Source organism: Pyrgilauda ruficollis, unplaced genomic scaffold (assembly GCF_017590135.1).
Source record: "Pyrgilauda ruficollis isolate IOZ18807 unplaced genomic scaffold, ASM1759013v1 scaffold24, whole genome shotgun sequence".
In the NCBI taxonomy this organism is placed as follows: domain Eukaryota; kingdom Metazoa; phylum Chordata; class Aves; order Passeriformes; family Passeridae; genus Pyrgilauda; species Pyrgilauda ruficollis.
This window is the reverse complement of record NW_024523648.1, coordinates 14,571,085-14,588,943: the sequence shown is the minus strand read 5'-3', so window position 1 is coordinate 14,588,943 and position 17,859 is coordinate 14,571,085. Positions and strand designations below refer to the sequence as shown.

The 17,859-nt window shown below is 42.1% G+C and overlaps 1 protein-coding gene across 1 annotated transcript; it reads right to left on the bottom strand.

Moving 5' to 3' along the window:
* Positions 1-6,218: 6,218 nt before the first annotated feature.
* On the bottom strand, positions 6,219-16,833 carry LOC121354994 (p53 apoptosis effector related to PMP22). The gene is made up of 3 exons (XM_041470123.1): positions 16,555-16,833; positions 9,274-9,417; positions 6,219-8,665 (listed from the first exon to the last, which is right to left on the bottom strand). The coding sequence occupies exons 1-3, from the start codon at positions 16,763-16,765 to the stop codon at positions 8,430-8,432; spliced, it is 591 nt and encodes a 196-aa protein (XP_041326057.1). The 5' UTR covers positions 16,766-16,833; the 3' UTR covers positions 6,219-8,429.
* Positions 16,834-17,859: the final 1,026 nt, after the last annotated feature.

Sequence of the window (17,859 nt, the reverse complement as noted above, 5' to 3'; positions counted from 1 at the left end):
TGTAAAGTAAACTTTATGTAGCAACCATTTCCTTAGAATAAAATATATTGTAGCCCACATTTGTTCTATCCACAAATTAAGTTATCATTTGCCTAATGTTTAAAATATCATTTACCTGCTCTATAACACTGCAATATACAATTTTTTAATGCATGATTTAAAGAAGTATTTACATTAAAGCCAGTATAATTTGAAGCCCAACCTTAGTATGCTCTGCTGTTACCTACAGGTTGTCCAAGTCTGTATATGCTTTCTTTCTGTTGCCACAGCTGAGGCAGAAGTGGACACAACAGAATCCAAAAGTTTGAGAGAACACAGCTTTGGATATTAAATGGTTTTTAAAAGATGGATTCAGAAATACTTGTGAATGTGGCAGCAGAGTAGACAAGCCTTCGCTCAGCTGTCTGTATCTAGTCTCTTGCCAAGTTTCAATCTTTCACAAAATTGCACCTTTATAAGGATGTAGGCAAATGAAATTACATCAAAAATCAATTTTGTACCTGAAATCTAGTATGAAGACAGGTACTGTCATGCATTTGAAAGCCCATATCTGTTGAGGACTAAAATGGTCCTCTTTGAATTTAGAATGCTCAGCCGTGTTTCAGGTAGGCACCTCCTGAAGGCTTTGTCATCAGTTTCTGTTACAGCTCACCTGTGGATGAGTGCATGCTGTCACAAACGTTAGCATTTGCAAGGTGATGCTACAGAGAGCATTATCATGTTGTGAAAGAAAGGTGAGTAGTGTTCAGTCACCACAAATGTTTCTGTCTTGCCCACCTTTGTCATCCTTAAGCACCTCAGAATTACAAGCAATCTTGACATTCAGTAAAAGGGTAATTTGAGATATCTTGAACAGTAGAGAGGGAGATACATCCAAAGGTAACAAAATGATGTATCTATCTCATGTCATTCTGATACTCCTATGGCAAACAGGGAAAAATTATTGGAAACTTTAAGTGAAGTGATAACTTACTTTCACCATGCTTCATCTTTTACAACATATAAGCTGGGTGTTTACATGAAAACAAATGCTTGTTCTCCTTCCCTAATATCTGTGGATAGACCCTCCTGGCAAACAACAACACCACCTATCGAAAATGAAGATATATTATCAATGTTAAAACTGTTAGATTGTAGTGCACTTTCTGAACCTGAAAATATTGCTAATGAATGTTCATTATTACTTGAGGTAACCAAGTAAGCAGGAGGATATTGATAAAACAAACAACTCTACAGCATCAGAGTTAGAAATAAAAATATGCCTCTTTCAGCGAAGACACAAATGGTTTTCTTAGTGGAAGAAGAAGCTACCAAATCACTGCTAGCGTATTTTCATTCACCCTTAGTCTCTGACTGGTCAGCTAAGCTGTATAAATGACTGGATTGGCATAAACTGACTGCCTGTGGTGCATGATCATGACTTTTGCAGCAAGCACATTTTCATTCTCTTATATTCACGCTGCTTATAAATAAGAAGTCCCCTGAGCTTGAATTTAAAAAGCTTTGCTAAAATTGTTTTATGATCTGTTCTCTTGTTTGCTATCTTACATCCAACAAGTCACTCTATAAATTTTGTAACTATTACTACTATCTTTATTAATCTATTTACAACCAGAAGTCCTTTTCTTTTGCCTGTAATGCCAATCTACTGTTTCCCTTTGGAAAGTACTGCACTGCAGTTATTGTTACAACCACAGCCCAAACAGTGATGCAACTCAGTCAGCCAAATTGTATTTTGTGGTCACTCCCTGTACCCTGCATCCCCTGGGCAGGAAGGCAGTAGTGTTCTCCATGTGATTAATATTTCATCCATAGCAAGCACATGTAGAAAAATACTTTAGACATCATTGTAGAAATCATCATGTAGAAATACATTCTGAACAAGACCTGATTTACAACTTTTGCAAAATAAAAACACCCTTCTGCAAAAATGCACACAGCTGAGATCTCGCAGTTCTGCTACACCAACCCTTTCTGAGGAGCTCTCCTGTGGTGGGCAGGCACTGTGACTTTTCCATGATGCTTGTGATGACCTAGGGAATGCTGGCTGCTCAGTCCTGCTGCTGTGCACTTGGGAAAGCTTTCCTCTATCTGTCTCACACAGCACAGGAAAGCTCTGCCTACGCTGGATGCCTCCCCTGTTCACTAGCTGTGGAGCTCAGAGGAAAATTCTCACAGGGTTTTGTTAAGATTTTTAGCAAGAGTCATCCAGGACCAGCTTGCTGCAGGGCCTCTGAAGCCTGCCCCACATGAAGCACTGTGTGGCTCTTGTCAGTAAAGCAGGCTTGCCTGGGCAGGACCAAGACTTAGGCTTAAAAGGTCTTTCTTCCTCTCCTTAGCAAGGCTACATTTGGAAACCAATAAATGTTAACACCTGAGATGCAAACATGGGGCAGCATCCAGGACTGTAATTTATGTGAGCAATTCAAGACTGTATTGGGAAAACAGAAATAAGGAAAACACAAGATTAGGAAGGTACAAAGACTCTGTGTGCCTGAGCATGGATTTAATTGTCAGCTAGTTTTTGCTTAAGGTCATGATAAGCTGTATATTGGAATATATATATATAATCCCCAGGTATTTCCTGCAGAGGCTCTGTAGAAGTTTAATCAGTTCAGTCAACTCCCTCTTCTCCAGGCAGAAGGCTGAAATCAAGGGTGTCCTGTAAACCAGTGAGGAGCTGAGATGGCCTCTGGACACTTGTAACCATTGTGAGTGTCTGTATTTTCCTTGAGTGGCTGTCAAGGAGCACAAGCTCTCCGGTGAGCACACAGAATCATAGAATGAAAGAATCATAGCACCTTGTGTACAGGGATTTTAAGAACCCATGGGTAAGCAGTTAGAGTGGTACAGCACAGTCCTGTTCTACATATGGGATAATTTTATTTGAGCTACTTACTTTAGGCTCCAGAACTTCTCTGTGGCATAGGTAAGCTAACTAATTACTTGTCCTGTTGTAGTGTATCATAACAGTAACTCCTTGTAAAGCACAAAGCTCAGTTGCCTTAGAAGAGAAATAAAATCAGCTTCACTTAGGTAACTCCCTGGTGCCACAGCCTTGCTACTTACAGTTCTCTCTCAAAGAAATGGCTTTTATCTGCTCTGCCTTATGGGTCGGTTGGGAATAGCTACTTGTTTAAACACTCTGAGATTTACAGATAGGACATGCATGCTAAGCATGTCTTAAGGGGTTTCAGCCAAATTTTCACTTTGAGATTCTCCAGCCAAAAGGATTTTGCTGAAACTAATGTGCTACATGGAAATGATGTCTTCAATTTTAAATGTTTGATGTGAAATTGATTTGACAAGAGGGCTAAAATTAAAACAGAAGTCTCCTAGCAACATTTTCAACCTATTGTCTTATTACCAAATGCCAATTATGATTTTCCCAAGTTATGTTTTGTGAGTTGTTTTGTCTTATATTTCAAGTCAGAAGTTATTTCTCATGTATAAAAATTCACCTAAATTATTTTTTTCATTATAAGTTCATTTCCTGTTGTAAGGGAGAGCTTAAAAATAGGCTATTTCCTGAAAAGGGACTTAATGGCCACAGGTCAGCTCCTGCCCCAGTCATATGCCTCCATGTGTATTCAAGCCTTTGACCATCAAACCAGCCTACTTCAATCCATGATCACTTCCCAGGGCAGCACACTGTAGGACAGGACTTGCCTGGCTTTTTTGTTCAGTTTCATCTGAATGCTCACTCCAAACCTTTCTGGGCCCTCTCAAACTCAGTGAACACTGATTTCCAATGTATCACCTTGAGTCTTAGCAAACTTTGATGCTTATAAAATATTCTATATTCACAAAAACTCTGTGAAAAATAGCATGAATAAACAAAAAGCAGCAGCCATACCAACTCTTCTCATGTTATTCAATCCTGCAAAGATGAACCCAAAAGGAATAGAATTAATTTCTATTTATTAGTTATATTATGTAATGCATAGTTCTTATCACAAATTATTATTTACCTTGTTTATAGCTGTTATATTTATATTATAAAGCTCCAGGCATTTCCATGTGTTCTTCTACAGTCTTTATTATAAATACAGCCTTATTAAATTTATGCATTAAAAAATCCTAATGAAAAATCCTTTGTATTATTCTAACAATTCTCAAGTAATTTAAATGTAATTTTACACAGGCAAAATTTGGGGACATTAGATTTTTCCTGGAATTTCTAGATGTCAAGTTCCATAGATGGTGCAGCTTTGCCCACACCTTAGGACACCAGGGAATCCCAGATAGAAGGCTGCTTCCTGTACCACTGCAGACCTGCATCATGGAGTCATTGGAATTATCTCATAAATACACAGCACACGTGCAGGAAATGGGATCTGTGCATATAAATTGCTGCACCTGTGCAGTATCACTGGCATTTACCAGGTTCTGTGAACCCACTGCACATGGATTTCACTACTTCTGTGCTGATGCCTGTTACAGGAATCGAATTTAGAAACTCAGCATCTCTATTTTTGACAAATGCATCCTCCAGATTTGATTAAACTTTATTCTGGTTGTGAGTATCTTCTCCCAAGTCCATTTAAAAACCTGTGCAACTTCACCTACTGGCACAGATTAACCTGGTTTTTCGGGGTGCTGTTCCATATCACCAGTAACCCTCACTGCTCTGAGCTGTGGGACCTCAGCTGTACCTCAGCTGTACCTCAGCTGTACCTCAGCTCTCAAAAGTTGTGCATATCCCAAAGCATTTTGGTTTTCATAAATATGTGTGCTTGGTTCATCATTAGTTTGTAAGTGCTCAATGACCTCAGCAACTCTCTTTGTGTGTGTGTGTGCGTGCAACATTCTCTCTTAGTACGTGGTTGTTTTTGTTTCTGGAGTGCTTATCACCATAACAATCCTCCCCCCTCCCAAATGATCTGTTACTACACTCGCTTGATTTATGCATTCTACATCCAAAAGCCTTTTTATGCAGGATGTAAAGGTCAGGTGAATAATCTTTTAGAATTCTGTCTTGTCAATGAATTGTCTAAAAAATGAGTCACTTGTTATGTCAACCAAAACTACAAAATCCCAGTGGGGTGTAACAGCTGTTTCCCATATCCATGAGATTTAAGAATTAATCTTCCCATTCAGGTCAGTTAGTCTTCCCTAGCACTCAGTCATGCACATTTTTGATTGCTCATAACTCCTCCTGAGACAAGGACCAAGTGTTCTCAGATTCCCCTGAACTGCTCTCTCTTCTTACAAAGTGGATTAAAAGGAGCAACCCAGCAGCCTGAAGCTCAGTGGAGACATTCAGGTGATTTTAGTGAGAACAGATTTAGGTTGCAGCTTCATACAGACTGGTAGGTAAACAGGAGTACAAATTTTCTTCCTGTTGAAAGAAGGGCATTATAGAAACCCTGCAATTATCTTGAGAGCATTTAGGAAAATCTAAAAGGAACCAAAATATTTTTCCTATTTTTTAATTTAAAATTAGAAGTAATTAAAAATGGGGAGACGTGGAACCAAAACCCAAAAAGAAACACATGCAAGGCACCAGAATCCAGGGTAGTAAATGAATTGTAAAATTAAGACATTTAGAGAAGAGGATAGATTAAAAAAAAAATAAACAGGAGAATGATGAACCTGTTTTTCCAGAAATCAGAAACCACAGGCTGGTGTAAGACAGCAGTGACTGACTGATTTTCTCTCTTTAAAAATGTCACTAGGACAGGGTTATAATGTGGGCCGTGCATAAACTGACGTTAGAAGTGGGAAAGTTTCCAATCATGGGAGAAGTGCAGCCTTCCACTGAAAATAGCAGGCGAGTACACCATCCTTTTTTCACTGTTTAAATTTCTTCATCATTGTAGGAAAGGCACTTGGAACAGTTTTGATAAAGAACAGACTTCCCACATGCAAGACTTCATGCAGACTGTTGTGTATTTAAAATGTTTAGAGTTCCCCCTTATCTGTGGGGAACTCTAAACACTTAATAGGTTTTGGCTTAGGAAAGAACATTCTATACCTGGCACTTCAATGAAAGTGCACAGACATGTTTTGCAGTGTATTCTGAAGCTTATTTGACTGGAAAATGAAGTTGCTGCCTCCTGGACAAGAGGTCTTTAACTTCATTTTATTAATCTGACTCTTTATGGATACTGATATTCAAGTTAAGAGAAGAAAAGAATGGCTTTTTTGTTTGATTTTACAAAATTAATCCACGAACCACAAACACCACCAAGTTTCTACAACCGTCAGTTAAAACATTTTTAATTAAGCCACCACATTTGAAACGAGTGTCACATACATTAATATCACTTGAAAGTAATTAATAACTTTTTGCAATAGCTTTCTCTGGAACATCAAAGTTGTGTAACATGCTGGTTATGCTTCTACCCCTCCCAGTACATTCAGAGCCAAGTTTATTTTACATTAGTCCTCTTCTGACAAGTTATGCCAATGCTTATAAAAAAAGCATACAAAAGACTTAAATTATGCTAATCCTGATTACCATATTACCATACCATCTTCCCTCTCATCAGGAAAGGTGTCCATTTTCTTACACTTTCTTCTCCTTTTCAGCTTTAGTTGCACAAGTTCCTGACTTAAGATTCTCTGCTATGTTTTGAATTCACAAGAAGTAGGTACTATCATTACTTATGATAAAGTATACACAGTATTCCCCGCCAGCCAGTACTGTACAGAAAAGGGAAAAAAATTTAAAAGGACATGTTTACCACAGAACTCTCTTATTTGGCAAGAATCATAAATACAATTGATTGTATATGCCACAACTGAGCTCGTAACACAATTGTGAAGTCTGCAGTCATTTATGCTCTGTAAAGTTATAAAATACAGGCCTAGAAGGGACCTTCAGGAATCACCTGGTCTCTCTAAAACAATCACATGCAATATATGGCATTATCAAATTGAAAAAGGTGTTACAAAATGGAAAGCTATACAATATATAATACAAGAAATACAGGGCATTGCAAAAGATCAGTTGTAAATTATTTTAGCTTTACAGTCTGTTGGTTAATGCTGTCTACATTCTACTTTGTACATGTGCATGAATACACATACCCACACACTTACCCTCTCCTAAGTACCAGGTTCATGAGAGTAAGAAATAACACAGAGCAACATGCATCATTTGCTTTCCACCCCACCTATATACTCCTCGGTGTGTCTTTGCTAAAGCTACTTCCCCCATAGCTGGAAGAGGAGTTCAAAAAATGAACTTCTTCCTTCTTCCCCAGCTGAACAAAACCCTGACAAAGATTGTAGACTGTAATTAAATCTGCTGTAAGATGCTGCAGGTCCATGACCAACACAGACATAGCTACGCGTCGCTGGAATATTTATTTGGAACTGCTGGCTGCGGAAACACAAATAAGGAGCCAGCCAGATTACTCCAACACTGATGTCTGTATGAAGTTTACATATGTAAATTGCTCACAGAACTGCTTTTCTATTTCTACCTGTTACCCCTACTCACTCAAAAGCAGCCCAAGTTTGCTAAACTCTGAGGTACTTAAAGTGTTAGAAACGTTTGGAGGTTTTTAAACACCTTATGCTAAAATTTGCCTCCAAAGCACACTGATAATTAAAACACTGCAACTTTACAAAGGTACACCAATAGAATAGTATATGTTTCTGTTCAAAGATGCTTTCTAAATCAGCATCCCTCATATACCATGTATAAATCTATGCAGTTTAGCATCTGAATCCATTACGACACATATATGTGATTCCATCACAAGTCCTGCTGTGGCCACAAACCCACCAATGTTACATTAGCCACTCTTATGTTATACACACCAACTCCATGCTTTGGAGGAGACCTTGTCTAACAGCACCAATTGGTGGAAAATAAATTTTAATTTTATTTTCTCCTTAATTCAAATAGCTAGTGGTCAACAACAGTCCAGTAACACAAATGAGAAAAGATTCTTAGGCAGCAGATGACCGTGATAGTATCACAGAAGTTTCTTTCTTTGGACTGACTTTGACAGAAGAAAAAAGCATTATTGGAAGGCTGTGTTTTTTCCTAGCTCCATTTAAAGCAATTTTTTCAGAGGTGAAAAAAAAACCTATCAGGACACACTAATGGGTTGTTTAAAATCTATCCTTTTCCTTTCTACACTTGAAACACTATCATCTATGTTCCTAAGAAAATATTTGAATAAAATAAGGATGACTCAATTAATTGGGAAGGGAAGGAGCAAGTAAACCAGTAAAAACTGAATTGACATGAGAATATGTAAATAATACTTTGGGTAAAAGCTATTTGGATTAAGATGCCAATGTTTTTCCTAATTTATTGCCAGCCACAGTAAGAAATAAGCTGGCAAAATAAGAAATATGCCAGCACAGTAAGTAATATGCTGAGTTTTTTTAGTCTTCTACAATCACACCAAATGTACATCAGAGGTGCTCCTCTGTTTTGACAGTTGACTGTACTTGGACTTAATCTTTCAATTTAAATACGGTGCTCTCTCTGGAGAGGAGTAGTAATAGGTAGGCTTGATGTTTCCCAGGACTTCATCTTCCCAGTTGGGGAGGCAGCAGAAGAAGAAAGCACAACCTATTACAACAACAGTGCTGGCCCAGCCAAAACCATAGGCCCAGCTGAACATGTTATCTCCTGTCAGTGGAATGTCTTCTGTGAATTTCACTGGGTAAATGACCAAGCCAATGATCTGGAATGCAGCTAAAGAGAGAACAGAAAGAAAACCAGGAGTAAGTTACAGAGAACATATTACGGTTCCCATTAAGAAAAGGTACCTGGAGATAAGTGCATACTTAAGATATGTAAGGATTAGCTTCAGACCTGCAATCAGATCTGCATTGTTACAGAGGTATGTACCTTCTGTCCCAGGCAGATCCCCATGCCTGTGTGGCTGCAGCACCTCAGGTGCCATTGCCAGGTTGCTAAGGCACATACCTGCATGCTGTGACCAGCCCTGTCCCGCAGCCAGCACCGGGAACCCTGCCCAGCCAGTTACCTCCCAGAGCCCTGCTCCTCCTCCTCCCATCAGAAAGGTGGGAAGCACCCACAGCTCTTAAGTCTTAGCATGCAGGGTCAAAGGTGTTGGGCATCCCCATAAATTGCTTTTGGGAAAGTGAGAACTGACAAAGGCCACTGGAGCTTCCCTACCCATTATGCTTTCAGAGCACAACCCAGCCTTCCCTTGTTCCCTTGAAAATGAGTCATAAACCAAAGACAGCTAATTTTGTAAGGGAGACTCCATCTAGCATGTTTTTCTGCTGATGCTTGTTTCACATATAAAATAACCTTGTCTTTGTGCCCAGCCTTACCAACAACAAAGAGCAGGCCTCCAATTCCTCGCACAAAGTTGAAGCGGAGGATCTCAATCGAGAAGGCGATGACTGCAAGGGCGAAACAGATGACCAGGATCACAAAGCCAACGAGGTATGTGGCAGCTGCTGCTCTCCCCCACCCTTGAAGAGAAAACAAGAAAGGTATTACACACAGCAGTACTCTCCTGTAGATCACTGCAGCTCTCTGGTTTTCTTTATTCACTTTTTTATTGAAACTCTTTACTGTAGGAAGCATGCCCTTATGTCAAAGCAATACTGAAAGGCTGCAAAGCGCACAGCTGGCACGATCCCTGCTGCAGCAGCACAGGACTCCCTGCCTGTTAACTTGTCTTGCTGAAAAGGGGGATAGAGTGCAGCATAGAAGAGAGATAATGTCTTCAAACTCTGTATGTCTAAGACACCCACAGATATCTGAGCAGATAGGGCACGCAACTGCTGATAATGCCCTTTATCATTACAGCTCCTGTTCGATATTCAAGTTTACAAAAGCACTTCCATGCACAGGGAAGTGTGAAAGCAGACAAGAGGGTACCACCACAGGAGATAACTGCTGGGAAATAATAGTGCTGCCTGCATAAAATTTCTGTTTGTTTATGACAAACTACAGAGCATGTGGAGCAAAATAAGCGTGACCAAAAAGAAATAAACCTGCAATAGCTGAAAAGATGACAAAAAGAAAGTTCTTGAAAATAAGTATCTATTCACAGCTAAAATGTAGCAGGTGGAGGAGAAACAACAAAATCTCAGCTAAAAGTTGATGAATCCTCCTTGAATCATTACTTTGACATTTGCTGGAACGGGGTGTATCAAGCTACTTAGTATCAAGCTACTGCATGCTGGAGGCATGAAGCAAGCGGCTGTATTCCAACAGAGCAGCACCAGCGTCCAGAACTCACCCAGCACAGGCCAGGGCCAAGTCAACAATGGCAGGAAAACCTCCTAGATAAACAGCCAGCGATTCTGCCTTGGCAGTAGCACAGCCTTGGAAAAAGGCCCTCACACACCTTGTCCTCTTCAGAAACCAAGCAATTTAGGTGAGCCCAGTGCAAACAACTACAAGCAAAAGTGTTCCTGCCCTGGAGGCAGGATACCTGCCCACAAGGGCTACACCATACTGGCTAATGCTTTGTTTTCCAGTCAGCTGTCATCACAGTTCAATTCCCACATCTACATATTGTGGGTTTCTACTTTCATACACTCAGACAGAGGTAGGGCCGGATCCTGAGCTCCCTCTAATGTAGGAATAAAGAGGCCAGTGAGATCCAGGTCAGAACATTAAAAAAAAAAAAAAAAAAAAAAAAAAAAGAATCTCTTTCACCATAGCTGTCCATTCCAACACAGTTGAAGTGACTTTGGAGATGTCCTGCTTTCAATGTAGTCTCCATTATTTCTCTGCAATTTGCTTTCTGAAAGCAAAGCATTGTTTTACAGCTATTTTAATTAGACCTGTTTGAACTGGTTTCTTTACTCTCTAAACCAACAGCAAAAGCAAAATACAGCAGTAAAATACATCAACCAAATCTCTGCCAAAAGTTCCAACCAGCACCACTGCTACCTGAAGACAATAAAACTGACACAGAACAGATAAGGAAAAGTCTTTCTTTCCCCTTTCCCTTCCTGGAGATATTCAAGACAGTAAAAAACATCTCAAATTTCTTCTTCTTCAACTAGTTGTGCATGTCTCATACCCCTTCCCTGAGGGAATGCTGAGGGGAAGATGTGGGGAGGAGACTGATGAGTGTCTGGAGAGCAGAGCTACGTCAATGGTTTGATAAAATCTTTTCATACAAAATATTCTCTCTCATACCTAGCACAGGTATTGAATATTGTCTTCACAATAGGGTTTCTTTAGTGATAACTAATATAAAGGGATATGTAAACATTACACACAGCCAGCCCAGGGAAACCCATTCAGACTGGATGATTTAGGCAAGGTTTTATCAATATTTGCCCTATTAAGAAAAAAAAAAAGGCACGACAAGAAGGAACACTAAGTTACCATAGCATATTTCCTTTCAGAGGCGTTATTTATGCTGACAAGATGTAGAAAGATAAATCTGGCATCTCTTCGATAAAATTTAAGTCGTAAACTCAAATACACCTGTATATTAGAAACCTTGAGGTTTAGTGCAACACAAACACAGCTGGAGGAGTACAAGGCAGAATGCCCACAGTCCTCTCTTTGCCATTTTCATATCATCTGTACTGTCTTTACAAGCATAATAAGCTTTTGGATACAGGTCAGCCCAGCCTTTGCTCACAGTGATTTATTTTCTTGTCTCTGGCAATAAGAAAATGACAACACATATAGCTGCAGGAGATATCTTGTCAGGAAGATTAATATCAAGCTCAGCTTTCCTTGAGGTGTTCAGAAACAAGGCAGCAGTCATCATGAAACTCAGTGAGTTTTGTGCTCATGTGTGACAGAGCTCAGTGCTGGTGACCCAGGACCTTCTGCTCTTTCTTCAGCTGGATTATCTTTTCCAACAGCACTTAGCAGCAGGTTGATGCTGACAAGACCTGATAAGACTGAGTCATAGGTGCTGCCCACAGCACTAGATGGGTGTGCTCTGGGCTGGATGAGTGTAGTCAGCCACTGAACTATCAGCCAGACTCTTGATCCCCTGTAGGAATCACAGGACTTACAGTTAATTTTTGAGATTTTTCTTATATTGTGTATATATACAAGTCTTTTAATAAATGACTGATGGGAGAGGTTGGGGTGGGAGGGTGCACCTTTCCCGAGCAAAGGGTGCAGCCCTGGGATGTTCCTTATCCACATGACCTGCTGCCACCCCCACTGACAGGGAGAGTTTTCATCACAGGGGCTGCTGCGGAGCTGAAACTGAAATTGCTGCTTGTCCATGAAGGAACTCCCTCATCCCCACACCTATCAAGTCAGGCTTTCCCAGCTCCTTTTCCTACTAAAGGCTTCTGAGAGCTGACCGAGTCCCCACAGGCACCCAGCTCTCCTGTCTTTCTGAAAGATCCTCCCCCTACAGCTCCCAGCTGCCAGGAGGGGAGAGGCGCAGGTTTACCCTCTCACTGTTTGCTGCCATAAGATCGGGGGAGACCTGCTCACAGTCAGAGAATGACAGATTAGCCCCAGTTTCTATCTGGTTTATGCTCAAAAGTATCTTGTAATCATAAGAAATTTAGCCAGAATTTAAGCTTTTCTATAAAAATAGAAAATTCACAGACCCATTCATTTGTCAGAGAGAGTAATTCTTGTGCAAAATAAACACAAATATTATGTCTGTTTATGAACTCAACCAAGAACACCACAGTGATTTGGAGCTGCATAAACAGAAAGGCAGAAGAATCGGAGAGCAGAAAAGCAGATAAATAGTTGGGAGTATTAATGTTTCCAGGTCAGCTTGGCCTCAAAGTGTAGTCAAGTTCTTTGCATCTAATCAGCAGAAAAGTATTTATCTATTAGGTGGTGTTGAAAGAACATTTAAAAAACAACTGTTCAGAAGGTCTGTAATTATTAGGAAGGATGAAGAGTTTTATTACATAGCACTACATTACATTAATGATTACTATGGGAAGGAACTAAGCTGCAAATGTTATCATGCAAATAACTAGGAGGGGTCATGATTACTAAATGTTAATGATGAGCACTAGTAATATGATGAAATTAAAAGAAAGCAAGCAACAGTGCCTTAGCATTAAGTGTATTTCCTGACTTCATTTGGCCATGCCTCAGCCTCACCAGGGAGGAGGTGGAATCTCTACAGGCTAAAATATTTAAATCTAGATGTCTCTTTAGAAATCAATAAAAGGGCTGTGAAAATAGTCTAGCAGGAAGATGAACTGCTACAGGATTTGAACTAACAAGACTCTCATATTTGTTCATTCACTTTCAGAAGCCAAAGCTAGTTTGTTAGCTCATAAGTGGCAGTTTTTATCATGACCTGCAGAGACTGGGCATGTTTTTGCAATGTAGCTGTGTATGTAAGTGGCAGTAGCATCCTTGTTTGGCCTCAAGAGCCCATTACACAGAATGTCCAAAAATATCTCTCTTTTTTGATGTCATAAAGGAGCAGTGGACTGCAAGCAAAAGAGCAGTGTCAGCACTACTTTCTTGCTCAGGTAATGTGCAAACTTCCACGGTAGCATGACTGGTGAGAAGATGCTATGTGCATACCCACCATGAGCATAGAGGACCCCAGAATCCAAGGTTTGCTGGGAGGGCAGGTTGGAAATTAATACTGGGAATCACAACCTGTTTTGGCTTTAGGAGTGCAGGAAATGCAATTACTAAACTACCAAAATACTAAATGCAAGCCTTCTAGTATAAACTTGGCTTCAGGTGAGAGCTGAGGAGAGGCACAATTCTACACATTTCCAGCTTTTAGTCTCTGGATTGTTAGCAGCAGAAGTGTGCCTGCTCAGGAGCCAGCAAAGTGCACTGGCAGAGACACCAGCCTCACATTTCACTGGGATCTTTTACCAGGAAGTTACAGTAAGTGTTTTCTGGGTGTAGGCAGGGACAACAACTGCTACACCTTTCCCATCAGCATCTCCCAAGTGCCTGCACTTGCCCGACACTACACACAGTGTTAGTTTGTCTTAAGTGTATCCCGGTGTTTGTAAATCAGACAAAAGTGTGCCTGAAAAGAGGTGTATTGAAAAGGTAAGCTTACACCTAGCATTCCTCCCTTATTTACCTGGCCTCTTAGTGAAGTCTCCACATGCACTCAGTTTCACCAGTAATCTGGGGTATCAAAGTCCATACCTCTAGGGACACAGGTACAGTGGCACAGCTCCAGTGAAACATGATTCACAAAGGCTGGGCTCCTTTTTTTTTTTTTTTCTGGCACTTACTAAGGATCCAGAAAAATGCTCCCCTTTTTCTTTGTTGGCTAGTATGTACCAAATGAATACCAACTGGCTCTTAGTGTTAAGAAGGAGTTAACCTAATGAGGTTACCTTAACTGCACATGTACACGCCCATCTTTTACAGTGTTAATTTAAAGCAAAGTTGCTGGGACCAGTCATTCAGAACCAGGAGGGCGCAGCCACCCATAAATATTGCTTCTAAACTTACAATCTCATCACTATAAAGACAATCATCCTTTCCAAGTTACACAGTGCAAATAATCTTTGTCATAGCTGATGGCTTGCTGATATGTTTTAAACACACAGTCAACAGTTAAATCCTGCAATGGTCTAGACTTAGTCATCTTGAGTCATATTCTAGTGCACTACAGCGCTTCTGCATTGCAACATTTTGATAATACATAGACACTGCCAGCCAGGACACTTCCCAGACACATACTAGTACAGACCTCCAAACAAAATCCCTTCCCTGCCTCCCTACCACATGACATCCTACTCTTTTTCCCTTTCACTTTTTCCCTCTCATGTGGTATTTGCAAATGTGCATTAAGGAGCTATGCAGCTTAGGAGACACTCCTATTTGTAAATCTTTGTTTGTTGTTTCCTGCCCCTTTCCCCTCATTTAAAATAAGTGACTCGCCTGCTTTTTTTCTTCCTCTTCCTCATACACATGCCACAGCTCAATTAAGAATTTGTCTAATGGCACATTCTGTTAATGGAAATCCACTCTGAAGTCTTCATTTCATCAGAAGAGGTGCAGGATGGTTAGTGCACAGTAATTATTGTATGCAAAACACAAGTTATGCATCTGAATTAGTTAACCTTTATTTTCCTGCAGCAGTGCTGTAAATGCCTGCTAGGCATTTTTTCCTTTGTAAATGCCCTCACCTATTTTGACAGTAATTGCATTAGCATAGAAGCAAATAAAACAAAACAAATCAAACCTGAATTCATGTGTTACGTCCTGTCTCTAGATGCAAATACTATTTGAGTAGACAGTGGCATTGATGTTATGAAAATTTGAGAACAGGCAAATTCATATAAATAAGCCAAGGATTTAAATAAGTTTTGGTTTAAATAAGCCAAGGCTTAAGCCAGTGAAGTGGAGGATGCTTGTTCTTCTGTGCCAACCTGTTAACTAGGAAAAAAATGCAAAAAATTGCTTTTGTCCCACAGTGCTGAGGGCTGACGCAAAGCACACACCCATCAGCACTCAGGGACGTGTGAAGCCCTGTCACTACAGGAGAAAACAAATTCCAGCGGCTGTACTGTATTAGCATTTTTTCCCTCTGCAATGCAAATTTCAGCAGCTCTGCTCTAGCTTTTCTTCTCTGTTTGATGGGGGAGATGGATATTTTCATCTCACTAGCCATATTTCTTCTACCTGCAGTGAGGCCCGAAGTCATCACCCAGCTAAGAAACGAAGCCACTTCTCTTCCAGTGTATTCAGGATTTAGCTTGAGCATGAGTGTTGCAATGAAAAGCTTCTGGAAGTGAGTCTGCCGTGCTCAGGCAGCAAGGGATCTGCGCAGGGAAACAGTCCCAGCTCTCCCAGCTGAAACACACCCTTCCAGCCCCCCAGTCCCTAAAGAACCCTCATCCAAGATCTTAAGGCGGGTCTGCTTATTTGTCCAGAAATATTTTGTTTGAGGGAAAAGCAGATGTAACCAGACCCACGTGTCCTAGCAATAAAACAAAAAGTCCCCCAAAAGACCTAGAAACTGAGAGTGTGCAGTAAGAATGTTACAGTGGCGATGCCAGATACAGAAGCAGCTAGGCAAGTTAAAACAGAGGCACACTTATCCCTGATTTAGGCCCCAGTGCAACAGAGAGGTATAAAGGAAAGAGCATTTTTTTTTCTGCCTGCGAACCCACATCAGACCATTTTAAGCTGCGGACCAGGAGGCATTTAAATAGCTGCACTCCCTTGTCCAGGAGGGTTAAATTAAGGTGCTCTCTTCCCCCGAAGGGTCGGGGAAATGCCATTTTTCTACGGTCCAGGCGTGGTTCTGCATAGGACACCCTGCGTGGAGGTTTCCACACTCGCTGTCTGACCAGGGAAGCCAGCGGCACCGGGAGGGAGCAGCCAGGTAAGGCTATACACTGCAGCCCGATGAGAGTTCAGGGGAAGAAAGCACACAGACTTGGAGCCAGTTGCTATCTTACTTTGGTTGTAAAATAACTTCAGAAAAACCCAAAATATCAACACCCCGGTTTCTCAGTGTTGTACTGATTAAAAAAAAAAAAAAAAAATCGCCCTGGAGTAGTCTAGTCCCGTGTTTCGGTGCTGGTTTAAGCCCCGAAACAGCATGGATAGTCCTTTCCAGAAAGCAGCCGCTCCACAGCAGAGTTAGGGGAGGTCAATAGCCTTGGCACCCTCTGCTCGGATGCCTCGGAAGGCTCCTCACTCACCGTAGTCCATCAGGGACTCGCAGCTCCAGTTGAGGTCCTCCTCGCCCCGCGTGCAGCTCTCCCACAGCGACGCTTGCTGCACGTAGGGCTCCGACTCGGACTCCAGCCAGCCCCGGCCCGCCAGGGCGATGATGCCCATGATGATGGCCAGGCCCAGCAGCAGGGGCAGGAGCCACCTGCACCTCCAGCAGGCGAGGCCGCACACCACCATCGTGCCCGGCCGGCGGCGCGCCCAGCGAGCCCGGGCGTGGCGGGTGCGGTGCGCTGCGGCGGGGACGCTCCGCCGGGACGGGAGACTGCGAGCGTGCCGGTCCGAGCGGGGTTTTAAGGCGCCGGGGAGGAGGGAGTCCCACCCACATTCCTCTGACTAAGCCTGCCGCCGCCGGCGGCCCCGACCGGTGGGGCCGGCGAAGAGCGGCGGAGGCAGCGCGGCCCAGCCCGCCCCGCTCGGGCCCGCCGGCCCCGCTGGGCCCCGGCCCCTCGCTCGGCCCGCCCGGGCTCACCCTCGCCCTTCTCCGCTCGCTGTCCGCCGCCCTCCCGCACCCGATCCCGCTCCACCGTCGTGGCACAGACACGGCAAAAACGCAACCGCAGCGAAAAAACTTGCGGTTCTCGGGGTTCCACGAGCCCTGCCTTCCTCGTGGGGGCTGGAGATCATCATCCTCTCTCATCACTGCATTGACCGACCAGCATTGCCCAACATTGATAATACTGGTGGTGTTAGCCATTTCAGGTACCAAAAGCTGGCAAAAAGTTGCTTTTGAGGTTGACAAAAAAAGAGACATCTTAAAGAAAGGTGTCATATGAGGAGGAGAATATGACATTATTAACAAGGAAACCATCATTTGTTTCACGTCACGCTCAGTATTTAACAAATGCGTGTTTCCTAATGGGTGTCTAATGAGTGTTTCATCGCAGGTGTGCTCTGGCTCCCAAACAGGCTGTTCTGGGTGCTGGACCAAGCCCAGCAGAGGTACTCAGGACCCATGGGCCCTGATCCTTTCCCATTCCATGTCTGGAAATGTACCCCAAGATGCCAGGTGACCAAAATGAATGCTTTCCCATCACATGGCATGAATGGACACCCAGAATTTTGGTCATGGTGAGAAGCACTTCTCCACAATAAGATACCTACATATCCCCTCGTGTCACTCCATTGCCCAGCAACAAATCAACTTCATTGTCTGAGCAGACACATGCCCATGACAGGACTAGAGAAATGTGTATTTTGGCACACAACTCAGACACGTTTGATTGAGTCCTGGAGCAGCCTCTAGGCCTCACCAAAGAAGACATTAGAAAGAA

Excerpts from the sequence above, each read along its gene's own strand:
- LOC121354994 (XM_041470123.1), bottom strand. The coding sequence starts at position 16,765 with ATGGTGGTGTGCGGCCTCGCCTGCTGGAGGTGCAGGTGGCTCCTGCCC. Across the intron at positions 9,418-16,554 it reads CGAGTCCCTGATGGACTACG|GGTGGGGGAGAGCAGCAGCT; the intron begins GTGAGTGAGGAG and ends TTTCTCTTCAAG. Across the intron at positions 8,666-9,273 it reads AGGCCTGCTCTTTGTTGTTG|CTGCATTCCAGATCATTGGC; the intron begins GTAAGGCTGGGC and ends TTCTCTCTTTAG.